At 46.1% G+C, this 26,718-nt stretch overlaps 1 protein-coding gene across 1 annotated transcript in view; it reads right to left on the minus strand.

Moving 5' to 3' along the window:
• Positions 1-1,373: 1,373 nt before the first annotated feature.
• The window catches only part of ATP2C2 (ATPase secretory pathway Ca2+ transporting 2), a 37,686-nt gene continuing 12,341 nt past the window's right edge, over positions 1,374-26,718 (minus strand). Inside the window, exons 5-27 of the mRNA XM_035117919.2 lie at positions 26,357-26,392; positions 26,199-26,260; positions 24,539-24,647; positions 23,724-23,873; positions 22,524-22,592; positions 22,335-22,410; positions 21,419-21,485; positions 17,818-17,942; positions 16,740-16,837; positions 15,812-15,913; positions 14,916-15,005; positions 13,325-13,426; positions 12,023-12,179; positions 10,638-10,808; positions 9,725-9,822; positions 9,569-9,619; positions 7,870-8,036; positions 6,873-6,941; positions 6,336-6,452; positions 5,580-5,727; positions 4,341-4,436; positions 3,014-3,155; positions 1,374-1,833 (exon numbers count right to left, since the gene is read on the minus strand). Coding sequence (XP_034973810.1) covers positions 1,709-1,833; positions 3,014-3,155; positions 4,341-4,436; positions 5,580-5,727; positions 6,336-6,452; positions 6,873-6,941; positions 7,870-8,036; positions 9,569-9,619; positions 9,725-9,822; positions 10,638-10,808; positions 12,023-12,179; positions 13,325-13,426; positions 14,916-15,005; positions 15,812-15,913; positions 16,740-16,837; positions 17,818-17,942; positions 21,419-21,485; positions 22,335-22,410; positions 22,524-22,592; positions 23,724-23,873; positions 24,539-24,647; positions 26,199-26,260; positions 26,357-26,392 — 2,427 coding nt within the window. The 3' untranslated portion in view covers positions 1,374-1,708. The remainder of the gene's footprint in view (positions 1,834-3,013; positions 3,156-4,340; positions 4,437-5,579; positions 5,728-6,335; positions 6,453-6,872; positions 6,942-7,869; positions 8,037-9,568; positions 9,620-9,724; positions 9,823-10,637; positions 10,809-12,022; positions 12,180-13,324; positions 13,427-14,915; positions 15,006-15,811; positions 15,914-16,739; positions 16,838-17,817; positions 17,943-21,418; positions 21,486-22,334; positions 22,411-22,523; positions 22,593-23,723; positions 23,874-24,538; positions 24,648-26,198; positions 26,261-26,356; positions 26,393-26,718) is intronic.

The raw sequence follows: 26,718 nt of genomic DNA on the forward strand, positions 1-26,718 counted from the left end.
GCATGCCTGTAACATGAACCTGTGTGGCTGGCGTGTGGACATTTGGGTGGTGCTGTTTTAACGAACAGCAAATGTTTTAATGGTAAGAACTGTTTGGCCATGGAATATAGACTGCCTAGGGAGGGAGGGAGGGAGGAGACTTTCCTTTGATGGAGGCGTTTAAGCAGAGGCTGGGTGTCTTGTCAGGGATGCTGCATTTGCAAGTGGCTAGACCAGGCATAGGCAACCTCGGCCCTCCAGATGTTTTGGGACTACATTTCCCATCATCCCTGACCACTGGTCCTGTTAGCTAGGGATCATGGGAGTTGTAGTCCCAAAACATCTGGAGGGCCGAGTTTGCCCACGCCTGGGCTAGACATTAGGTGTGGAGAACCTTTGGCCTTGCAGATGTTGCTGAACTACAACTCCCGTCAGCCTCAACAGGTGTATTTCAGCAACATCTGGTGGGTCAAAGAATCCCCACACTGAGATATGGGTAATATTGCATCAATTTCCCCGATTTATTATGCTGTCACCTCTGCCCAATTTTCTTACGTTCTCTTAACCCCACACACTGTTGTGTTATGAAAATGGCTTTTTGACTGATATAATGACATGGCATGCTAAAATTCACACCAGTCAGCATGGTGTGGTACAACAATGAATGTCACTGGACAATATTGCAAGTCCCGTATCCTTTAGAGCATGCATGGAAAAAGTTGCATGCTAGAATCGAAAATAGCAGGAAAAAGTTGCATGCTAGAATACTAACCCAAATTTAATCACTTCCAAGATTTTCTGGGTTTTCACTTCCAAGATTTCTGGGGGTGTAAACAGTCTCCCCCACCCACCCAAGAATCAAATAACATGGAAATGAATGCTAAATATGTGCTATGTTCCATTAGTTTCCTGGAAGTGGCTTTTATATCATTCGAAAGCTCAGATATAATGCAGAAATTTACAGTCAGGGAATCGTCAGGGAAATGGAATAAACTGCCATGTCAATGCAGCGTTGCACTACATAATCTCCCAAGGTATCTTCCAAACTGATTCCTGTGATGGAACCTTCTTCCGTAGCCGTGAGATTGGAGAAAAAACCCGAACCCTGGTGTGACTGAAGCCTTCCATCTCAACAAGATTTACCTGATATTATTTCTCTTTCTTCTTCCTCTCCCTCTCCCTCCAAGGAGCTCAGTATTGCAAACATAGGTCCTCTAGGCCCCCACCTCATTTGATCCTCACAACAACCCTGTGAGGTAGGCTGGGCTGGACATGGTAATTGGCCGAAAGTTGCTCGGCGACCTCAATGGGAATTTGAACCTGTGTCTCCCTGCACGCCCCCCCCCCAAGCTTTCGATCCTAGTCCAACGCTCTCAACGACTACGCCATATTAGCCCCTAGAAGGCACATTTTATTAACAAAAGAATTAATTGCAACTTAAATAAATAAAGATGGTGCTGTGGTTCTGCTCCATTCTCTGGCCCTGCAGAAGACACTCTTGTAAGCTGAGAGATAGCTGGGAGCAACACAAGCCGCCTTTCAAAACTATAACAATGGACTGGATGGTGACATGGAAGAAATCTGATCAGTGGGTGACAGGGCTGGGATGTAGAGATGGTTGGGAATTTTGAGAGGTGTATAAAAAGATCCACTTGTCCCCTGTGAATTGTCCTGGATCACAGTTCCATTCCAACACATTCCACAACAAGGGAAGTCTGAGTTATTTTGGTCACACAGCTTCTAGTTGGATGTTGCTGTCCGTCTTTGATGGGGCGCAGCAATATCTCTCGCACACTTTGATCAGTTCAGAGAGGAAGAAAACCGAGGAAGCCAGGGCCGTGAGGAACAGCAAGTCTATCGGGGATAGAAAAGGGAAGGGAAAAGATTCAATCTCTTGCTGATATACAGGCAAGGGCCACATTCACACTGTACATTTAAACCAGGGGTCGGCAAAGTTTTTGTGGCTTTGGCCGGTTCACGGTCCCGCAGACACCGCGGTAGGCCAAAGTGTGTGTGTGTGTGTGCGTGCACACGCATGCGCGGAGGAGGCATGCGCAGCTTCCCATTGGCTGCAGGAGTTACCTGCAGCCAATGGGAAGCTGGCCAGCATTGCGGAAGGCAGTCCCTGCTTTGCTCTGCGCTGGTTTAGGTGCATGGGAGTCAACTGAGCGAGTGGGGGTCCCCAAGTGGGTAGCGGGGGTCCATGGGCCTTAGGCTGCCGACCCCTGATTTAAACAGTCATGGCTTTCCCCCCAAAGGAATTCTGGGAGCTGTCATTTATTAAGGTGCTGAGGATTTTTAAGAGGCTCGTATTACTTCTCCTGAGGTACAATTCCCTTGGGGGGGGGAAGGGTTTGACTATAGCCAATGCAGCTGTTATGGACTCCAACTCCCATCAGCCCCAGCCAGCACTGCCAATGGTCAGAAATGATGGGAGTTGCAGTCCGATAATATGGAGGGCATTTCAACCCTGCACAAGGGGGGGGGTATGAGTGCTCCCTCTAATGTTTATTTTTGTGGTGGGTGTGTAATTAGGGATCAATTGGGCTTGCATTCAGAAGAAACTAGGTGGTTCTGGGAGTTTGGAGGGGTGGGGATAATTTGGTTTCCCAAGTCTCAGAGGGGGGAGGATTCTGTTCATCATCATGCCATCATATGTGGTCAGGTGTGAAACAGGTAAAGCCTTAGAGCAGGCATCCCCAAACTGCAGCCCTCCAGATGTTTTGGCCTAGCTAACAGGACCAGTGGTGGGAATTGTAGTCCAAAACATCTGGAGGGCCCAAGTTTGGGGATGCCTGCCTTAGAGTCTGCTACTGGTGGTTCCTTTGCAAGTACAGCTTCACTTGTGCCCCCTCAAACCGCCCCCTGCAACTGCCCCCTAACAAGACCCATATATTCCCACTGCTATTGGGCCAACCTTCCAAGCTCCTGAAAAAGATGGAATAATTGTCGGCCAGAGCTATGCACTTGTCTTAAATCATCTTTTGGAAGAAAAATCCCAATCCTCTTTCAGAGCTTCAGCCATCAGACTTACCTAGTGCTCCTAAATTCTCAGTCTGGAAGATCTTCTGTAGTGGAGGGATGTAAATAACAGCCATTTGACCCAAAATAGACCCCAAGACAGAATACAGGAACATGCGGTTTCGGAAAAGACCAATTTCTAGTATCAGTTTTGTCTGGAGGAGGAAAAACAGAAAAGTTAATTGGGAAATAGATCCAACTTTACAGGTCTCTCCTTCATGAATCTAGCCTGTTATTCTCAAAGCAGCTTTTGGGCAAACTCATATGATAGAATCATAGAGTTTGGAAGAGATCTTGGAGGTCAACTAGCCTAATCTTCTGTCCAAGTGCAAATTGGGATGTAACTACAATATCCCTGACAGATGGCCATCCAGTCTCTCCTTAAATATGGAGAACATGCATTGCCCCAATTCAATCCAATGTTGATAGGTAGATGTTGATTAATTGTAATTTGCTGGTTTTACATTGCAGTTTTACATCCCTGTGAATTTCCTTTGCTTCAGTATGGCCACTTTGGGGTCAATTGCAGGAGGTCCATTGACAAAACAACAACAGTTGTATTGATAACACAGACATCCTGGTCTTTATAAGCCGATTCTGCTAGCTCGATTAACCTTTGATGTATGGTAATTATACTTCATCAGTTGCATGAAAAATAAAGTGGATGTAGTCCATGCAAGGTTTCCCCATCCCAGCTGTAATAAATTGGTTAGTCATTAATAATCAATAATTAATAAATTGGTTAGTCATTAAGGTTCTACAAGCCTCTTTGTCATCGATATGAAATTAGTACCACCCATTTAAGATGTTGTCTGTATCCCACCCCCCGCCCCCAACCAGGGAAGAATGGCAAACCAAGCTGATGGACTATGCTGAAATGGCAAAATTAACTGGAAAGCTCAGGAATGAAAGAAGACAATAACTTTAAAAAAAGAATGGGGGGAATTTATTATTTATTTAGGAGACCATTGTAAGCAGATGAAAACATTAGCAGGATTTTAATCTCACTTGTAAGGTAGCAAAGACTATGGACAATTTAGATGGATAAAAAAATGTTGATAATGGACTGATATGCAGATGTAAATATTGACATTAGGAGGATGGAAGGGAGTCATGAGATTCAGAGTAATCTCATTATGCGGATTTTTAATTGATTTTGTTATAAGTTTATATCCTTTAAAATCAAATAAAAATCATTATATTTTAAAAAAGATGTTGTCTGTCCCTTGGGTTGAGAGGGGGAGTTCCCTTTACTAACACTTTAAGCATAAATAATAGGGCATCTTCTTTTGCTGACACACACACCCCTCTTTGGGCTTAGCAACCAACAGCTCTCTCACCTGGGAACGACATGTCAGGGCGTTGAAGAGGTCAAAGAACACAAAGCAAGTGAAAGTCATTGTTGTGGTCCGTGGCGTTATGCCACTTTCCGGGATCTGAAAAAAAAACACGCAAGTGAGAAAACTCAATCATAAGAGAGACGAGGGAGGGAGTGTGGATGTTTGGAGAATGTGCAAAGTCAGCCCTCCCATCTCACAATGAGCCCTTGTTTGTAAAGTCACAGTCACCTTGAAAGCTGGCCTTTCTTCTTTTTTAGAGGGAAGATTAGAAGGCCCTGCAGTGCCAAGGAGCCTTAAATCTATATGCGATGATTGATGGGCTACAGGGAAATAGTTAGAAGCCAGGCGAAAAAAGAAGAGGAGGAGTGTTCTGTAGCCCATTTCTACTGCAACCTTATGACTTTGATTTGCAGTGTGTGCTGTTGCCTTACAAGGGTGAGAGACATGATTGGAAGAGATATCTATAACAGAAGAAAAACCCATCTAGTTTAGCATCCTGTTCTCACAGTGGCCAGCCAGATAGCTAAGGGATGCCCCAAAGCATGATGTGAGCACAACTGCACTCCACCCACCTGTGATTCCCAGCAACTGGTATTTGGAGGAATCACTGCCACTGATATTGGAGGGACTGCAGCCATCATGCCTAGTAACCCTTTATAACCTTGTCTTCTTCTTGTTGTTTAGTCGTTTAGTCGTGTCCGACTCTTCGTGACCCCATGGACCAGAGCACGCCAGGCACTCCTGTCTTCCACTGCCTCCCGCACTTTGGTCAAACTCCTGTTGTCTTACCTTCTTTAAAAGGTGGTGAAAACCTTTTCTACTAGTGGCAACTTTTAAGAATGCTTATTTTGTTATAACAAAATTTATGCGCCGCTTATTTGTAATAAAGTGGCTTACACTAAAGCCGCATGCTAAAATTATCAATTAAAAACACTTTAAAAAAAGGTATTTCAACACTTTCAAAAGATGATTAAAATCAATAGTACTCTACAAAGAGATTCATTCCCAAAGTGGGTTAACAGTCCCTCTAACAAAGGGAGCCCTGTTAGCCCTGGGAGGGGAATAGAGAGACTCCTAACAACTCTCAACACCTTAAACAAATTCAGCTCCCAGAATTGGGGGGGGGGGAGCTGTGACTGTTGAAAGTGCTACCATGGTGCTTTAAATGTATGGTGTTAATTTGCCCTTAGTTACTGCTTGTTTGAAGCACAGATGCAAGGGCCACACCCTCTGTCTCACCTCTTTCCAAAAGACAAACATGGTCCCACTGATTATAATGGTGGCTGACAGGAAGATCTTCAGAATCAGAGACCTGCTGAGAATCGTATCAGTGATGCTCCTTGGAGGTTGCTTGATGGCATCTTTGTCCACCGGTTCAACACCCAAACTGTTTGCCAGGCCCAGAAAAAACCACAAAAAACTAAGCCATTGTTTTATTAGCACAGGTTCATTAGCTATTTTATTTTTCTGGGAAGAAATAGGCAACTTGCACAAGGAAACCACAATGTAAAGTATCCAGTGAATGGCCTGTACTGACCATTCTGTTTCCTCTGGAATCTCTGAGTTCTGTGACTCAAGGACACCAGTTGGGCTACAGCACTGTCAGCCCAGATAGCAAGCTGAATCCCAAAAGCCAATCCTTACCCACCAAGTCCAATCACTCGTCCAAACGGTTTGTCTCTGGTCTAACAACATTACCTGATCTCCAGCATCCTTTTCCTGATTGGAACCTAGCTACTTTCTAACACACCCACACCAAATTTTGGCCCTATCATTAGACCTTCAAGGTTTCTTGTTCCAGGGCATCAGAGAAGCCAGTGCCATCAGAGACGGAGTCTCCGATGTTGGATCTCCTCCTCCTGATGTCAGAGCTGTCGGAGAGGTAAATCTGCTGTTGGGTGCCCTCCCAAGAACCTTAAGGATTTTAGAAGAGAATTGCGATGGCTTCCAGTGTGAATCCTGCCCCCCCCACCGCCAATCTTCCTGTGTCCTCACCTTTGGGCTGGGGGCCCATCCATTATGATATTGATCCACAGGATTTGCATAGCATTGAGTGGGTTCGGCAAATTGAAGACTGTTGACAGAGCGATCAAACTCAGTGCTGAGATACTCCTGCCATGAACACAAAGAGTGAGTGAGTTAAGTCTTCATGGATATTGTGTGGCCCCAATGGTGGTTGATTCTTATGTGGTTTAAGCAGCAGCGGAGGAAGCCACTTGGGCACCTGGGGCACCGCCCATAGGGGCAGGACACTCTGCGGGGCCTCCAAGGAGTCTGCCTGCCTCCTCTCACTTAGCCGCCCTACAGCTGAGGGGGAGGCGGTGGGTGGACCGTTCGGGGCAGCGTGGAGCCTGTGGGCACCCAAGCCACCGCGTCTCTCCCAGGAGGGACGTGTGGCTTGGGCGTGCTACAAGCCCCACAGTGAGTGCTGCCTGGCATTTTGCTACCCCCCTCAGTGATGACATCCAGGGCAGTCCACACCCACTGCATCCCCCCTCATCCACCCCTGGGTTTAAGTCAAGAACGACTTACGTGCTGAGCTGAAACCGAACAAAATTCTTAATATTGTAAAAGATGCCCTTCCCTTCCTCGATTGCACTCCTGTTGGGGGGAAAGAAATAGTGTGTAAATAGATATCCATTCATGAGACAACCAAACTCTGGATTTTGGGGGAACCAGGAACTGGCAGTGCTGCTGAAAGGGCTCATCTACACTTTGTTTCTAGGCACAGCCAGAGGTCCATGGTTTCAAGCTCTATGTCTGAGCAATTTTTTCTCCTTGCTGCTTTCCCCAGGAAAACCCGCTCTTTAACACTGAATTGGAACAAACAGCAATTTGGGTTTTCAACGGACTGCTCCCTCCCCCCGCAGGACCAATTGCAGTAATCAGCAGTCATTATCAGCCATCAACAGGTTCACCTCTCCTATCAGCCCATCACCCATTCCCCACCCCCACCCCTGGTTGATTCTGTTTCAGTGTATCTGACGAAGTGTGCATGCACACGAAAGCTCATACCAAAATAAAAACTTAGTTGGTCTTTAAGGTGCTACTGAAGGAATTTTTTTATTTTGCTTCGACTCAGACCAACACGGCTACCTACCTGTAACTAGAACTTCTCTTGAGAAAGAAACCCACAATAGGGGAGCAGCCACAGAAAAGACTCTCACTCTTTGGACCACCAATCATGCTTTTGATATTGATGGTCACTCTAGGGGTCCTACCAGCATGTGCGCTTAGCCCTCATCTTGCCCCCACCCAGCCCCTCCATCCAGCCAAATGACAACAATAGCAGGTCCAGGATGTTTGTGCTCTGTGCTGTATGTCATGTTTTATCATGCTGGTTCTGTTTTCAGGTTTGAATGCTGTCGCTCATGTTTTGTGCTCTTCTTCTAGAGAACTTATTTTATGAGGTGTCTCATAGATATAGTGAATGAGTAAATCAGCTTCCCCTGTTGAAACGAATGTAGAAGGCAGAGCAAGATCAGAGACGCCGGGATGTCCGGTGGTGTGCCTCTTAAGAGCCACCTACATGATGGTTGAGAAGTCGTCATCGACAAGGATCATGTTGGCCGCCTCCTTGCTGACATCTGTGCCCGCCTGCCCCATTGCAACCCCAATATCAGCAGATTTCAGAGCTACTGCATCATTCACTCCATCTCCCGTCATCCCCACGATGGCGCCAGTCTGTTGCAAAGCCTGTGAAGTGGCAAATGGATACAAAATTCAGCATGTATCCATCTTGGCCTCTCCAGAATATAAAATGTCAAACACAGTATTTTTCTAACTTTCAATAAAGAAAAAAAAAGTAAATTAAAAACAAAATGCAGTACACAGGAAGACAATCTGGAGATATTAGCCATTTAGAATTTGGTCTTTCAGCAGCAGTGGGAATTAACAATTCTAGCTGAAAGGATAAATGAAGATTGGTTAAGAAACAAGCTTTTATTAGGTATTATTTTGCTCATGCAATCAGTTTTAATTTAAGGATGCATCTTCATGCAAATGTGATCAAACCCAACCAATCATATGAAGAAGTGTTGAATGTTGCTAGGAAAAATTCCAGACCAGCCAATCAGGGCAGACATTTTTTTATTATTTTATGCTGCCTGTAATAGTCCCAGGCCAGCAAATCAGGATACTTACAGAGGCTCACTTAAATGAAGACATGCCTACACTTGATTACCACTTTCATGATCTTTACAATACATGGCCAAAATGACAAATCAGCAAATCACCCAACTGTCGAAAATCACAGCAAGCGGGAAGTGACTGTGCTTGGCTAGACAATTGTACTGATGTCAACCAACAGGAGCAGCAACCACCAAAACAGGGAGAGAGGCAGGACTCATTTCTCCCCTTCGTGAGACAAAGGGATGTGGAAGAGTAGGGGGAAATGCACAGATAGTTTCAGGAAACATTAAATGCATTTCCACTGGCAATTTATTGTTTTTTTTTAAAAGCAGCTAATAAGTTTAATAAATAATAATGGTGTAATTCACTGCCTAGTGCAGCCTTTCCCCAGCCAGTTGTTCTTCAGGTGTTACTGGGCTACATTTCCCCTTAGCTCCAGCCAGTATGGCCATTGTCAGGGATGATGGGAATTGTAGTCCAAAGCATCCAGAGGGCACTGGATTGGGGGAAGCCTGGCCTAAACCAACTGGACTTTTCCAGCTGTATTTTGGGGTGGTTATTGCTAGAATATGTACAGTGGTACCTTGGGTTACACTTCAGGTTACAGATGCTTCAGGTTACAGACTCCGCTAACCCAGAAATGGTACCTCGGGTTAAGAACTTTGCTTCAGGATGAGAACAGAAATCGTGCTTCGGTGGCGCGGTGGCAGCGGGAGGCCCCATTAGCTAAAGTGGTGCTTCAGGTTAAGAACAGTTTCAGTTAAGAACGGACCTCCAGAACGAATTAAGTTCTTAACCAAAGGTACCACTGTAGTTCTGAACACTGAAAGGCAAGGAAGATACACCTTGATTTGCAATTGCTGCTTCACTTCTCCTTTATAGAAATTGATTCCCCGACTCCCTCATCTATGGCAAAGAACCAGCAGAAAATGATTCCCAGAACGAGTTGCAGGAAAAGAGAAGCTATAGAAGGAAAATGTAATTTGAACAGAAGTGGGCAAATCAGAAGCAAAGTAGTGACCACCATGGTGCAGAAATCAGAACTAGCTTCTCCGGTAAAGGGACAGACTTGTGGCTTGTTTGGGGTCAGCAGATACCTTTATGATTTTAAGTTTGTGTTTTGGACTTGTTCGGAAGAAGATGGAAACCTGGATGATGAGGAGAGAGAGAGAAAGCAGATCTATGTGAGATGGCTGGGGTTTTAAGAATGAGCACACACCATGCGTTCTGGAACCCCTTCAAAGCGCCATTACATTTTTGACGGTTGATGATAGTGCTGATTCTGTGGTGTTCTCCAGCTCCTCCCCAGACATAGCTTTCATTTTCCCATTGCAGAGGCCGATATTTCGTCCTGTGAAGGAAAGGGAAGGGAAAGGATGTGGCTGACCATCCCAATTGAGGCAGATATGGCATTTGACAAGGGATTTCTGGTAACTGTGACAGAAACATTCCACCAAAGTCTATTTCTAGGTCACCAAGTTGTCACCTAGCATTGCCCCTGGAGCATCTTGAACAGCCAAAGGCAAATCCAGCCTCGTGGGAGCTGAGGCAGATATCTGAGATACAAAAAAAGTGTACAGCAAGAAGGGAAGTGGACAGTAGAGAGAATCAGCTGTGATGTTCAGCGCGATACAATGAATTGTGTTTCAGTGTAAGCAGAACATAAGAAAAGCCCTGCTGGGTCAATGGCCCATTGAGTCCAGCACCCGTGGATTACAAGATGCCTTTTGAAGTCTGCAAACAGGACCTGAGTCTAGCAGCATCCACACCACTTGAGCTCACCAGCAACTGGTATTTAGAAGCACATTGCCTCTGACAGTTGAGGAAGAACATAGCCACTGAAGCTACCTGGCACTGGTAGTGTTATCCTCCATGAATTTGTCCAAATTCTCTTTTAAAGCCATCTCAGTTGGTGGCCAATTTCGATCATTTAACTACATGCCGTGTAGAGAAGGCCTTCCTTTTGCCTTTGGCTTCATTGAATGGCCCTGAGTTCTGGTATTATAAGAGAGGGCAAAAGAAAACAACCAACTCCCCACTAGCTGCTCTCTCTCCTACATGCATAATTTCATACACCTCTTTCATGTCTCCCTCCTTTACTTGTCCTTCCTCTAAAGCCCAAAGCCCAAAATGTTGCAAGAAAGTGGCACGGTTTATCTTGCTCACCAATGGCGAGGGCTGTTTCCAAGGCATCTCCGGTTATCATTTTCACCGAAACACCCGACTCAATGAGGGCTCGAACAGCTTCCTTCACTCCATGCCTTGGCGGGTCGATGATTCCCACAAGACCTAAAAATGTCAGCCTGCCCAGTTCCGGACCGGAAGCCAGGGCAAGCACTAGGAAGGAGCAGAGAAAGCGACCACAGACCAGGTTATTTCACACTGCCACTCAGAAAGGGAAAGGGGCATAGCTCAGTGGTAGAGCATCTGCAGAAGGTCCAAGATTCTCTCCCCAACATCCCCAGGTAGGGCTTAGAGTCCATGCCTGAAGCCCTGGACGGACAGTGCCAGTCTGTGTAGAAGATGATACTGAGCTAGATGGACCAATGGTCTGACTCTGTATAAGAAAGCTCCAGATGTGGTTGGACTACAACATGCGCCAGCCTCAGCCAAAATGGTCAATGGCCATGGATGATGAGCATGCAGGCCAACAATATCTGGAAGGCATCAGGTTGGCTACTCCTAAGCTAAAAGAACACAAGCATGAAAATATACCAAGTCAAGAAGTGCTTGGTTCTTAGGTGTTTCTGGAATGGGCAGAAGCTACACCACAGCATAAGATAGGAAGGCATAGTGTAGCGGTACAGGCTCCAGGTGGCAATGTGGTTGTGCTGTGGCTCAGGGGGAAATGGTCCAACCTCTGGCATCTCTGTGTGGGGCTGCAAATGTCCCATGTGGCTTAGGTCCAGACTATCTGAAGGACGGACCGAATTCTCCCATACAGACCTGCCTGGACTCTGAGGCCCTTCTCTCAGTCTTGCCACCCTCACAGGCATGTTTGATGGGAACATGGGAGAGGGCCTTTCAGTGGCTGGTCTCAGGCTTGGAATGCCCTTCCTAAAGAAGCTCAGCTGGGTCCCTCCTTGTTCTGCTACTGTCGACAGGTGAAGACTGTTTTATTCTGGCAGGCTTTGGGGAACTGACTGCTTTTAAGGAAATAGCTCCTAATGGTATGGTTCCACCCACATTGTTTAAATCCCATACATTGTTCAATTACTTTTTAACCATGACCTTTTACATGTTCTTAGCTATGTGTGTTTTATCTGTATTTAATTTTTGTGATCTGCCTTGAGACCCAGAAGAATGTAAGGATGATACTGATGGCTCTTGAAGAAGCACCGCTGGTCAGTGTCAACTGTTCTGAGCCAGAGAGGGACCAAGGGTCTGACATGGCATAAGGTGGCTTCCTCTGTCCTTCAGCATTCAGGTGCCTGGTGTTTGTGTGTGTGGAATAACAAGCTGGAAGGGATGCAGTTCGGATGCCCAGCTTGTCAACCCACACAAGACTCAAGCAAGTATAGGGGTGGGATGAGGTACAGCCATGAACTGACCCCTCAGGCCAAGTGATCCCATGTGCTTCTCTTCCTGGACATAGACGGACTTCTGCTGCGGTGTCATTGGGAGGGAGATGCCGCCACTGTTATACATGGTGCAATGCTGCATCACTTCTTCAAAGGCCCCCTTCATAAAGTAGACTTCTTCTTGCCCCTATGAAACAAGGAAAAGAACAATTGGGGAAGGGACATAGCTTAGTGGTAGAGCATCTTCTTTGCATGCAGAAAGTCCTGAGTTCAGTCCTCAGCACCTTCAGGTTGGGGCAGAGAAAGAGAGAGAGAGAGATATCTTTCTGGAACTCATCACAACAAATCTCTGTGTGTTGTGTTTTGCCTAGTTCTACCATTTTCTATGGGACGCGGGTGGCGCTGTGGGTTAAACCACAGAGCCTAAGGCTTGCCGATCAGAAGGTCGGTGGTTTGAATCCCCGCGATGGGGTGAGCTCCCGTTGCTCGGTCCCAGCTCCTGCCAACCAAGCAGTTCAAAAGAACGTCAAAGTGCAAGTAGATAAATAGGTACCACTCCGGTGGGAAGGTAAACAGCGTTTCCATGTACTGCTCTGGTTCGCTGCTCTGTCATGCTGGCCACATGATCTGGAAGCTGTACACCGGCTCCCTTGGCCAATAACGCGAGATGAGCGTTATTGGCCAGAGTCAGTCATGACTGGACCTAATGGTCAGGGGTCCCTTTACCTTTACCTTTATCATTTTCTAGATCTACATATTCCCCTTTCAGAGCTACAATCTGCCGAGTGGTTTAACAATCAATCCCTCTTAACAAGGAACTCTGGCAATCTTAGCTTTGTGAGGGGTATTTTAACAGCTCTCAACACCCTTAATGAGCTACAACTCCCAAAATTCCTTGTACCATAGTGCTTTAAATGCCTGGTGTGAATCTGGTCTATTGCACCTATTGCAAAAATGTTTATGGAGCTTTTCAGAGTGACATAACACACACAAAAACAGACAGGTTGATGATTTCCAACCATCAATACCACACCATGTGTGATTAGAATGCTGGACATGGATGGAAGAGAGACCTAGATTCAAATCCACTCTCAGCCTTATGACGTTCATAGGGTAATCTTGGGACAGGTATTCCAATTTCTCTGAGTCCAAGCACCTTCACAGGCTTCTTGTGAGAGTAATACTGTGGTGAGTGAATGAGGGAAAGAGAGAGTAGGATAAAAATGTAATGTTTACTGACTGATCGCAACTTGATTCCAGTGGCGTATCCTTATTCTTTTTTAAAAAATTAAATAATCACAGATAACAAAAAACAAGTTGATTGCTTTTTACCTGGTTTTTTAGAGCACATTTGACTGCCATCCATTTCTGCTCTGAGCTAAATGGGATCTCCTTCTTCCTTATATAGATGTCTTTTATATCACTCAGTTCCATCTAAAAAGGGGGGGGGCGTGGAGAGAGAGGAGCAGGGCTTTAGCACTTAATAATTCTATACATACATGATTTATAGAGTTCAAAAGGAATGGCTACCATTCAATTTGAAATCTGACAGGTTTTCATATGCTGAGTGTTAACAACGAAATGTTTGTTGAAACCCCGAAGAGCTGCTGCCAGTCAGTGCAGACAATACTGAGCTAGATGGGTGCAATGGTTTTACTTGGTTTAAGGCAGCATCTTGGGCTTCTAAGTTCTGGTGTTTTTGAAGTGTGACTCAGGCAATATTTAAATACAGTTGCATCAACCCCAGGTTCTGGGAGTTGTAAGTGGAGAAAGCTGCTGTTGTGCTCAGTCCCTGCCTGCAGGCTTCCCATACACATCTGGTTGGCTGACTGAGCCAAGGGCCAAATAGAGAGGCTTGGAGCATCCTCCCCCATGGGACGGAGGTATCCTCCCCATGTGTTTCCTTCAAAACACTCTAGAGCAGGCATCCCCAAACTTCGGTCCTCCAGATGTTTTGGACTACAATTCCCATCATCCCTGACCACTGGTCCTGTTAGCTAGGGATCATGGGAGTTGTAGGCCAAAACATCTGGAGGGCTGCAGTTTGGGGATGCCTGCTCTAGAGGGACACCCAGCTTTTAAGAGACCTTTTCCTAACCCATTGATTGAACCACCACCCAGAGGTGTAGCTAGGGAAGGCAAGGAGCACTGGGCGCCACACCGCGGGGCCGGCACCCAAGTCAGGTGTCTGTCCTGGAAGTGACACAGTGGTTTGGGCACCTGCAGGCTCTGCGCTGCCCAAAACAGCAGTCTTGGGTTTGCATCTTCCTGCCACCTCCCCCACAGCCCCCTACAGCTGAGGGGGAGGCGGCAGCGAGGCTTTGCACAACGCATCCTGCCCCAGCTCACCCCAACCAATGGGCAGCTTGCCCCACCTCCAGGTGCAGGGCATGCACGCCACCCCGGGAACCCTAGCAGCTAGCTACGCCGCTGCCAACATCCAACCATCCCAGGCTATCACTCACTCCTCCACTTAACAAAGGAATCCTCCTCCAGCTTCCCTAAGAATACCAGCTTGCCCAATGCAAGACCTATATCAAGGAGATGAAGGAAAACCACTTTTACTGTGTGACATGCTCCAAGGAGGAGGCTGGAATAAATATTTCCACTGGGCACATTTCCTTACACTTATTTAGTTTTGAGGATCACTGCCAAGATCACTAGGTCAGGTTGCTCTCTGGCTGCCTTGGGTTTATAATACTATAATTCTGCTTCAATTCTGCTGTTGATAAATGGGGAGTTCAGCTGAATCCTAAATTCTCTTTCTCATTTTTGGCAACCATGGTAAGATACCCTACCGGATCAGTTGAAGACTAAATCCTACCTTCATTTTTTGGCAACCTTGCTAAGCCATTACAAATTAAACAGAGCCGATTAAATCTAAAACTTAATAAGCACGTGGGGCTTGCAGCAGCCACCCTACCTTCATTGCCAGGGCTATCAGGGCCCCTTCAGTTGGCTGCCCCATCACAGTCGTCTTCCTGATGATTGCATTGTTGGCAACACAGCCAGCCTGAAAGAGATTTGCCTCTTTGTGACATTTGTTGGGGAAATGAATCAAATGACTGTTATGCTTAAGCCCTGGGCTCAGAGTTTGCTCGTTTGCAAGTGTGATGTATTTGGGGGTCTGGGTTGAGTAGGCTGCATGCAGAGACCCTTCTAACCTCTGGCTCCAGCGAGTGTTAAAATATAAGGCGGGTCGATTGCCTGGGTTATTAAGGGAACAAAGGAAGTGGATCTGTGTGAGACAGTAAATGGGTATCTCCCCCCCCCCATTCACGGGTAGTTAGAAAGACAAAGACAGAGCTGAGAACAGAGAGTTTGGAGTGATGTGAGCTACAAGAAAAACAGCAAGCTGGAGAGAGGGAAAGAGAGATTCTGTTAGAATCTAAGACTCTGGCTAGGGGGGAAGCAAGGCCCTCTTGGGGTGTTAATGCTGCATACACTCAGGTTGTATATATGTATAAATAATCCACATATAATAAATTAAATTCCAAAGCCCCCTGCAAGTGATCAGGTTAGACATCTGCCAAGAGTGATCTGTCTGTTCCGTATCAGCTCAGTGGGTAGGGAGAGAAAGGGGGAGTCACAGAGAGAGAGAGAAGGGGTGGTCCCACCTAATTTGACTCCCACCTATCACTGCTTGCCAATATGCAACTGCCGCCCCAGTTACTGCCAAGGCATGATTGCCTTCAGCAGCCAAAAGGTTGCCCACCCCTCTTCCCTCAACACCAGAAGTCTTGCCCTGTCTCTTGTCTAGCCCATCATGTCTATTCTGCTCCTCCTACAAAATAATAATAACCCCGGCAAATAACTTACCTCCACTAATTTCCCCACAGAGATGTTTGAAAATTCTTTGATGACTTCTCTGGAGGGTAAGAGACACACATCTCCTTCTCTGTTGTATCCAACCCCGCTCACCTGGAAGAACAGAAATCCAGAAGACACCTGCAGAGGAGATCCAACTCTGTGGCCAGCTGACATTATTTAATGTCGGAAAGAGGAGGGTACATTCAGAGACATTGATATCTTGTTAAGGAAAGCGGGCAGAAATACCGGCATTTATGGATTGAAGTTAATTGGCGAAGTGAATCAGTAGCCCACTGGAAGTGAAAATTATGGGTTTATGAGTGATAATAAGGGAGAGGGTTTTATCTTCCAGTTTTGGCCTCCCCATCTATGGAATACTCTCCTTATCAAGGCCCATCTGGTACTGACATTAACATCCTTGGGTGCCATATTAAGGCATGATTGTTCCCTCAAGCATTTGAGAGTAGATTATTATTATTATTATTATTATTATGCTTATTGCTCTTTCTGTGTTACATTTTTTTTGGAGGGGGGCACTGTTGCTTTATTATTAAGCTCGACGGTTGTTTTAAATTATGTATGTCAGTTACTAGAGATGTTTTGGATTAGGCAACAAATAAATCAAATTAATATTCATTTTATTTATTTTATATTCTGCCTCTCTCCTCATGCAGGACCCAAGACATTTCACAGCATAAATCATAGGCAACTGAAAACACATGACAAATGAAAGTATTTTCTAAAAAAAAAAGCAACCAAAAACAAATCAGTAACCCTACTTAAAACAGCACTGAAACTTTTTAAAAGCACATTGCTACCCTTATCATCTTATAAAAAGACAAGATCAGAGTGCTATCAACCAAGGAGGCTTATAGGTTCAGAGTTGTCTTGTATACAACTGACAACTTTGTCCAAACCGCACATCCGCTGACTGTACCTCTGCCTTGAATCCATCCGAGGTGACGAGCTGAGTGACAGTCATTTCATTGGCTGTCAAGGTCCCGGTTTTATCAGAGCAGATAACATTGCAACAGCCTGAGGAGAAAGGAGGATTTGTCAGAACGGAGGTTGCGCTCACAGGCGTGTGTGTGTGTGCGTGGCGTGCGTGCATGCTGCTAAGCATTCACATGAACTGGATAAGAACCGAAGAAGAGACCTGCTGGATTAGACCAAAGGCCAATCCAGGGCCGTCTTAAGCGCCCCTGGCGCCGTGGTGCGCCGGATCCGTCCGGCGCCCTCCCGCCCCATTTCCCAGCACGGTGGGCGGGTGGGCGCAGCGCGCAGGGCGGTTGCCACAGGTGCTGCTGCGCGGCCGGCAGGCGGGCAGGCACAGCGCGGTTGCCGTGGGCGCAGCTGCCCTGCGCCACCCAGCCTGGCCGTAGGGCCGGCCCTGGGCCAATCTACTCCAACATCAGATGATCATGGGAAGCCTGCAAGCAGGATCTGAGTGCAACAACAATCCCTGCACCTGTGATTCCCTGAAAACTAGAATCTAGAGCATATACTGCTTCCAACAGTGGAGGTAGAACCGCCATGCTTAGTAGCCATTGAAATTATCTAATAGTCTTCTAAAGCCATCCAAATTGATGGCCACCACTGCTCTTTATGGGACTGAATTCCGCAGTTTAACTATGTGCTGTGTGCAGAAGTATTTTCATTTGCCTGCTCCGAATATTCCAACATTCAGCTTCATTAGAATACCCAAAGTTCTAGTATTATGAGAGAGTAAGGGAAACGCCTCCCTCACATTAAATGAAGGGGTGGAAACAATGACAGTGGAATCAGCCACAGAGATAGCAAATCCAGTTTTGGAAGGCTCTACACCAGGCATGTCAAACCTGCGGCCCTCCAGATGTTTTGGCCTACAACTCCCATGATCCCTAGCTAGCAGGACCAGTGGTTGGGGAAAATGGGAATTGTAGTCCAAAACATCTGGAGGGCCGCAGGTTTGACATGCCTGCTCTACACCCACCCACCCACCCCATGACCCGCCTTCATGCGCGCGGTGCTCTTACCTAGAGTTTCTACAATTGGCAGCTTCTTCACAATGACTCGTTTCTTGGCCATCCTCAAGACGCCCAGGACTAAGGTCACCGTGACCACGATGGGGAGGCCCTCTGGGATTGCAGCCACCGCTAAGCTGCACACACAGAATCATTTACCACTGGTGTTACACACCACCATCCTCACTAACTCCTGCAAGGAAGTATATGCAAGCATCAACTTGCTCCAGGGCCCTGATGCTGAAACACATTAAGACCTGCCTTTTCATGGGCCCTGGGTGCTTCTTTCAACACTTGAGCTCTTGGCTCCGTTGCAGGAAGGACACTAAAGCATCTGCAGAAGGCCCCACGTCCAGTCCCTGGCATCTCCAAGTAAGGCTGGGAGAGGCCCTTGTCTGACACCCTGGAGAGCCGCTGCCAGTCAGTGTGGACAATTCACTGAGCTCAAGGGAGCAATCATCTCCACATGGAAGGCTGCTTCCTTTGTTCCTATGCCCAGTGGAGCTTTGCAGACGTCCATCGGAGGCAGAGCTGTTTGCAGTCTGGTGCCAGCTTTGCAGAATGCAGAATGCAAAGCCTCATTTGGGCTTAACCAATTGGTCCAATTTCTTTGTATGTTGACTCTGAAGTACTCTCTCTTTTTTCTGTCCTAAATCTCTGGCCAATCCATTGTATTGTATGACCCTGAGCTTTTTATGTATAACAGAGGAAGGAAAGGTTTTCCATCATAGGGGTGGGGGACCTTACCCCTGCCCCACCCAAGGGCCACATTATTTTGGGAGAAAATAGTCAGAGCTTTATATCAGTGGGACATGCACAACCCATTCTCTCTCTCTCTCCCCCTCCCTTCCTCCCCCATCTCTCACACACTCACTCAGTACACTTTGCTTTGCCTGCTATGGCAATTGTGAACAGAGCAAGTGAGACATCAGTCAGTCAGTGCAGAGAACGAGGCGTGGCCTCCAAAAAGCACCAGGGTCTGGATTCCAGGGTCTAGCCAATCAGATCTGGCTCACAAGCTGGAGGTTCCCTATCCCTGGACTAGTATGAAAATACTTTTCTGCCTGCCATCAAAACACAGAAGTGTAGGGGTCAGATGGAGGTCTGTTGGTGGAGAGCTCTGTAGCCTTTGTGCCACCACTGACAAAGCCCTGATCTATGCTTCAGGCGCAAATATTGGTGAACAAGAGAATACAGAGCAAGGCAACATTCATAGCCCTCAAGGGACAGAGGGACTGTGCAGGAAAAGAAGACAACTCTGGCTGGTCCACTTTAGTGTTACTTTTATTCAACAGCGTCTACCCTCCATTGATACTTGCCTGCCTTGTTTCTATACCTAATGAAGAAGATTCCAAGAGCTCTGGCCAGGTAGTAGATTAATTTTTAGAAAGTTTTAAATTGAGAATAATAAGACAAATTCCAGTAGCAATCCAGTTTTTAGAAATCCCAGGACAAGGCCCTGTTTCGGTTTATTCTTCATCAGCTCTAGTTTCATATTTTCAAGGTCAAAGCGTACCAGAACTGGATTGCTACTGGAATTTTGTCTTATTATTCTCAATTTAAAACTTTCTAAAAATTAATCTACTACCTGGCCAGAGCTCTTGGAATCTTCTTCATTTGATTTTCTCAACTCTCCAAGGACTCCAATCTATTTATTATTTATTGTTTCTATACCTAGCCTAAACCTTTTCCTTTCCAAGTCCTCAACCATTTCTCTTTATCTGTATCGACTTTCCCACACATTGCTTTTATCGTGCCGCCAGGCAGTAATACAAACATTGCAATCCTCTGATGCCAAGGGATCCCTTTTCCAGATACTTGAACAGGTGGCGCATGTCATTTGATAAGAAGGCGGCCTGCCATGCAAACTATAAGGATGTACAATGCCAGCCTTCAAACAACAAGGGAGATATGGCCAGCAAGGTTAATATTTGCACAGAGAGAAGCAAATGTTTCGTGGCAGGTATATTGGTGGGGAAGGGTGGGCATGCTGTGTCCACCCATCCCGTCATCAGCACATGCACAAGTGCTTATGAAGCTCAACAGCTACAGGGATTAAACTCTTGGGTTCTGGTGCTACCATTTGTCCTGCTTGAAGAGCTCTCTCTCCACTGCTGCTGACAAAAATGGTTGCATCAGATTCTGATAGTTCAATCACCTTGTTGGGGAGTTTCCAAAGCATTATGTGGAATGGATGTTTTTTTCTTTTAGGGCAGTGGCAGTGGCGAAGCTGCACGCTCCAACACCAGAGGTGGAGAGCAGGCAAGGGCATGGCTGGCACACATCCCGGGGGTGAGATGCACACCCCAGGGTCATGGCACACTGCCCGCAGGGGCGTGACGCGCTGCCTGCGGGGGCCTGGCTCCCGGTGCAGTGGTATGCGGCACGTGTCTGGGGTGTTTGGCCACGATGGTACCCCCCTCCCCGATGGTGCTAGGGGCGGTGCGCTCCCCCCGCCCCCCCTTTCCTCCGCCAGTGGGCAGTGGGGAGATTTGCTGTTCAGAGTTTGAGGCTTCCTCCATGCAGATCAGGGGCCTTCCTGCTGAGCTACAGCCCCTCAACACCCTTGTTCAGAGGCCTGAGCAGCTAGAAGATTGGGTTTCTAGACTGGCTGTCTTACAGGACTGGCCAGTCCATGTGACAGATTGAAGCAGTCACTGCAGGCAGCAGAATTTAAGGGGTAGGGAATGGGGCAATGGCCCCTATACAGTTTGAGTCCTCACATGCTCTCCTAAACACCTGGAGAGGGCTCTGGTTACAAACTAATCTCTTTCCAGAATCCACCTGCGTTACCCTTTGTACAACGTAATCAAAAGTCATTTTTTAAAAAAGGAAATATCGTATGTGTGTCTATCTGTCTGTCCGTCTACCTATCTATCTATCACAGAGTTGGGCCACATGCAAAGGACAAGCATCGTTCTGCCCCCATCATTCTGCCCAGACACTGAGGTCCAGTACTGACGGCCTTCTGACGGTTCCCTCGTTGCAAGAAGCCAAGTTGCAGGGAACCAGGCAGAGGGCCTTCTCGGTGGTGGCGCCTGCCCTGTGGAACGCCCTCCCATCAGATGTCAAAGAGAAAAACAGCTACCAGATTTTTAGAAGACATCTGAAGGCAGCCCTGTTTAGGGAGGCTTTTAGTGTTTAATTGTTTTATTTCATTTTTCTGTTGTAAGCCGCCCAGAGTGGCTAGGGAAACCCAGCCAGATGGGCGGGATATAACGAAATAAATAAATAAATAAATAAATGGTTATTATTATTATTATTATTAAGCAGAAGGAAATGCAGGTGGAGAAATGAATGTAATTTCTAGGGTAGTTTCTACACTCACCCCTCTCTAACCTCCAGCCAGAGAAGCAAGAGGCCTAGTTCAAGGGCACATTCCAGTCAGGCAAAAACTCTCAAGGAGGGCCAAGGAGGTATATGGCTTGGTGAGAGTCCTTGAGCCAGATAGCGAAGCCTGCAAAGCCACAATTGGCCCCCAGATCCTAAGGTTCCCCACCCCTGCTCAATCTAGAGATAGGCAGGAAATATACACTAGAATGTTTTTGATCAGCATGTTTGCATTCTGTTCTGTTCTTCTACTGTGACAATAAAATGTCCTTCCAGCTCTTACCTCACTCCAATGGTGAACATGCCAAGAAGATGCTTCCCCTGCAACCAGCCAATCAGCATAAGTAAACCTTGCAGGAGAGGAAAACACAGATGCTATCTTGATGGCACCACAGGCATGTTCAGGTACATACGTGAACATGAAAATGCACAAGGACTTAGTACAAACTAAGGTCAGTGTGGTGTAGTGGTTAGAGCAGGGTTTCCCAAACCTGGGTCTCCAGCTGTTTTAGATCTACAATTCCCATCATCCCTGACCACTGGTCCTGCTAGATGGGAGTTGTAGTTCCAAAACAGCTGGAGACCAAAGTTTGGGAAACCCTGGGTTAGTGTGTTGGGACCTTAGGGCAGTCACATTTTCACAGCCTAACTCCAGGCTTCTACTGTACAAATCTATACTCTAGGGATGGGTGAAACTGTCCATTTTGTATTTTCTCAGCCTTAATTTTGGTTCTCCACATTTCTGTACAGGTTTGGGGCTTCTTTGTTTCTAAAGTCCTCAGCATTGTGGCACAAATCTCTCTCCACGTACACATTTTAAAGTGCAATTTTGCCTAAGGTACGTACTTTTGCAAGCAATTTTACCCAAATAATAATTTAAAAACCATGTTATTTCACCAGCATATGGATAATTTGCCCTCGTAACTGCATTTTTGTACGCATGACTTGGCTAGAGAATTGCACTGCAAAATTCAGAGAGCTGTGAATTTTGAAGGACAGCTGTGTTTCAGTTGCACAGATTACCAGTAAGTAACTTTGCCTTGAAATCCGATCTGAGTCAAATTTCTTCCCTGTTCCTGCTACACACATAGCGAGTCTCTCCCAAAATGATGGTCCCTTCTGATAAGCAGGATCTAGTTCTTAAAATATGCAATAGGTCATTAATAGGGAGGGGGTTTAAAGTATTTCGCAAAACTCACCAATGATGCCAAATGAAATGAGAGTCAGCTGTTTCCCCAGTTTGTCCATGTTTTTCTGGAGTGGAGTCTTGGGGGTCTTGATGCATTAATTGACAGCAAAGGGAAGAAAGAAAAACCCTCTTGAAATAGAACCCTATGCATGTTACCCTACTAAGAACTTGGCCCACTTTCCCCCGGACCTCTTCTCACCTCTTCTTCTTGCATCATTTTGAACACCTCCCCAAACTGTGAGTTTTCACCTGTTCCAATGACAATGCCCTGAACAAGCAGAAGAACGCAAAGAATAAGTTGCCTTTTTCCTTAGATTTTGATGGTATTCCCCAGAGTTGAAAAACTTTCCCCTGAATGACAGCTGGAGACACAACGACCTGGTTTGTACATAATGCCAAGCCATGATTAATGTTAACTACAGTCAATAAACCATAGTTAAAGCTTGGTTTAATACACATTCACCTTTTTCCCATTACAAGAGATGCAAAGTCAGGAAGATGATCTGTATCTTTCGGGTGATGATAGCTCCTTAATAGTTAAAGAGGAAGTCTGGGTTAGGAAGTCCCCTTACAGAACTGCTATTTCCCAGAGTGAGGAGGGCTTGTAGATCTGTAGGGGTGGGGAATAGGGGGTCTCCTAACAACTCTCAGCACCCTTAACAAACTGCAGCTCCTCTTTGCGGGAAGCCACAATTGTTTAAAGTGGTATCATATCGCTTTAAACATATGGTATGAATGTGGCCTTAAACAGCTCCACAAAGCTGATATTAGCCATATAGGCGAACAGCCAACCCCTAATGGGCTACTTTGACAGGTGGGCCAGTATTCTCATGTCACATGACTTCCTTTGTTGTGGGCACATCTTGAATTTGTTGTTTTTGTGTGTGTGCCTTTGCATAAAGGTCCAGTCATGACCGACTCTGGGGTTGCAGTGCTCATCTCGCTTTACTGGCCAAGGGAGCCAGCGTACAGCTTCCGGGTAATGTGGCCAGCATGACTAAGCCGCTTCTGGCGAACCAGAGCAGCGCACGGAAACTCTGTTTACCTTCCTGTTGTAGCGGTACCTATTTATCTACTTGCACTTCATGCTTTTGAACTGCTAGGTTGGCAGGAGCAGGAGCAGGGACCGGGCAACGGGAGCTCACCCTGTCGCAGGGATTCGAACCACCAACCTTCTGATTGGCAAGCCCTAGGCTCTGTGGTTTAACCCACAGCAACACCCACGTCCCTTGTGCCTTTGCACAGCAACATTCAAAAAGTGCTGGATTGTAACTGCATGGAAAATATCAGGAGCACGCAGGTTTAGATTTGCTGCTGCCAGCACATACAACAAGCTTATGTATCATTGCCTAATGATGGGCTACTTACAGCTAGCAAAAGGAGGTTATTTACCACTCACTTTTCCTTTGCCGTATCGTACTAGAGTTCCCATGAATGCAACATTGGTGAGGGTCATCAGGTCTCCAGCTTCTGCTAAGATACCATCGTTCTTACTGCAGGGCTCTGCTTCCCCCGTGAAACTGGATTCGTCCACTAAGAGATCTGTAACCTGACAAAACAGTGGATAAATGGACTCCCGTGAATTCCATCCCTTTCCTGTTTTGGTGCTACGCTCCCATTCCTCATTCATTAAAGTTTAACTTGAAGATTTGATACAGTTAATTCTGGAACTAGAGCATGTGCAGATTGGCACGGTTTTCACTTATTTCCACATATCCACCCCCCATGCAAGCATCAATAGAATGCTGCCCCCCCCAAAAGCAGTCACATGATTCCGTCCTACGAAAACACCCCGCAAAAATTGTCTTGATGTCATCAAACACACAATTGCATCTTTTCATAGGGTTTTCTCAACACACCTAATGAGCATCATTAGTCTTTGCCTAGCACAGAGTAAGTACCAGGTGAGATTCTCTGGGGAGAGCATTCTGCAATCTGGGTCCCACCACCAAGAAGGCCCTGTCTCTGGTTGCCAGCCACCGCATCTCCTATGACAGGGTCAAGCAGAGAAGGGCTTCGGAAAGTGCCCAAAGTGTACGGGCAGCTATGAGTGGAAATGGGTTTTGTGAGGATGGATGCACTTGTCCTCTGTCAAAGCTTCAGAAGCATAAAAACTGAATCACGAGATGGCATGTTTAATTTTACACTGAGTTTCATAATGGGAGCACCCAGTTATGGAATGCACATGGTACTGTTCCATCATCCATCCCTTACCTCTACGAGCCTGACGTCTGCCGGAACCCTGTCTCCCATAGAAAGGCACACAATGTCGCCGGGAACAAGCTCTCGAGCAAGAAGAACCTGCAGTTTCCCCTCTCTCATGCTAGTATCCCCCCACAAGGAGATAAATACAAAGAAATGGCATCGTATGAGCAAAGCAGAGCTGCCAAAGGGTTTGTGGAGAAGATGCATTGCGGTGGCCAGGGATGTCAGACCCCTCCAATGGCAACAGAAGGGGAAGCAGAAATTGCTACCGCTTGTATGTTTGTCTGTAGTCAGGAAGTTGTTTTTACAGTAAGTTCACAAACAACATGTACTGTAACTAATGATGTTTTTTAACATTGCTTTGGAGTCGACATTGAAATGAATATAAGTTACATATGTAATGCAACAAGTTGCATAGCTTATGTTAAATAGTGGACAATGAGACAGATAATGTAGTACAGTGGTACCTTGGTTTAAGAACAGTTCCGTTTACGAACAATTCGGTTTACGAACGCTGCAAAACTGGAAGTAGTGTCCCAGTTTGCAAACTTTACCTCGGTCTAAAAATGGAAGTTGAACGGTGGAAGGGCACCGGCAGGAGGCCTCATTAGGGAAAGCGTGCCTCGGTTTAAGAACAGCTTCGGTTTAACAACGGACTTCCGGAACGGATTAAGTTCATAATCCGAGGTACCACTGTATATTGTGTTACCGTTTTTAGAATTTGCAAATACCTTTCTATTGTTTGTAGAGTTTGCTGAAGTGCTTTCATTGCGTTTAAAACTTGTCTATTTGTGCTTTATTTTGTTTTTTTATCTAGTAGGCCACTTTGATGGCTTTGGGCTATGAAGCGGGTCTACAAATTTATTTAAATTTATTATAATTTGTTGTTGTTGTTGTTGTTGTTGTTGTTATATTAAAAACATTTAAAAACAATTCCACATACAAAAATGGTTAAAAATAGTTCCCAGACTGTTTGGATCTGTTAAAACATTTGTTGCTCCACCCACTTTTGCTCCTGGCCCTGCCCACCAATGGCATGTGGCCTCAAGAAATTTGGTGACTTTCTTTCTAAAAAGTGTCCCTGGGTGTGGAAGGAACAAGGGAAAGTGGGGGAAATGATCAAAGTGTTCTCTGACCTTGGAAGACAAATACGCCACCCCTTTGGACATAATAATTAAAACCACTAAAAGGTACTACATATTTGCTTTGGCAAGGCTGGAGCAGGTATTTGTCCTTCTGGTGAAGAAGGAAATGAACATCAGTTCCAGAACTGAACATTTATAAACATTTCAACACACACGGTAAAATAAAGCACAAATGACCAATAGGCAAATAAAGGATATTTTTATCATTTGTAAAGACACAGGTTTACCCTGAGCAAGCAAGCCAGCAAGCAAACTAACTCTCCCTCCCTCTCTCTCTCTCTCTCCCTCTCCTCTTTAAGCCCTGATCTGCTTCTCCTATAGTAGGGAGGCTAACCTGCACAGTTGTAAATTGGAAGTGTGAGTATCAGCTCCAGGTGGGGGGCAGAGGTAGGGGTTCTCCTGCAATTGTAACCATCACCCCTCAAACACACACAAGCATTTTGTGCCTCCATACATTCACGAAGAAGGCATCTGGCTAGTGCTACACCAAAGGTTTAAAATGTGTGGATGCTTTAAAAGCTTACCAGTTACACTCTGGCGGGACTAACTTGTTGAGTTCCTCCAGAGATTTCTCAGAGCGGTGCTCCTGCGAGAAAAGAAGCACATCGCTGTCAGTGCACGGGGTTTTTTTTGTCTGAATGGGTGAGAACCCACAATGGTCAGTTATCAGAAAAGGTTGTACCTGGATGAAGGCCACAGTCACCACGATGATGACAGCCTAAAAAAATAAAAATGGGGGTGGATAAACAAAGACAGCGTAACGTCACATGCCAGTGGAGACTGGATATTTATTTCAGGCATACATGGAAACTAGGCAAACTGAAAACAAACAAATAAAAATGTGAAACTTGAACAGAATTACTAAGATTTTAAGGGAAATAACTCTCTGTGTGTGCTTAAGAGAAAGAGACTGTGTTTATTAAGGGTGTAGGTTTGGAGTGAGATGCAGCCCCCCCCCCGCAGTCTTCCACTGGGACCCTTTACCCCCCAAAAGGTACCCCACCCCTAACCTAGAGAAATCAGTTGATGAGTGGTTCTCTTCAC

Source organism: Zootoca vivipara, chromosome 6 (genome assembly GCF_963506605.1).
Source record: "Zootoca vivipara chromosome 6, rZooViv1.1, whole genome shotgun sequence".
NCBI lineage: Eukaryota > Metazoa > Chordata > Lepidosauria > Squamata > Lacertidae > Zootoca > Zootoca vivipara.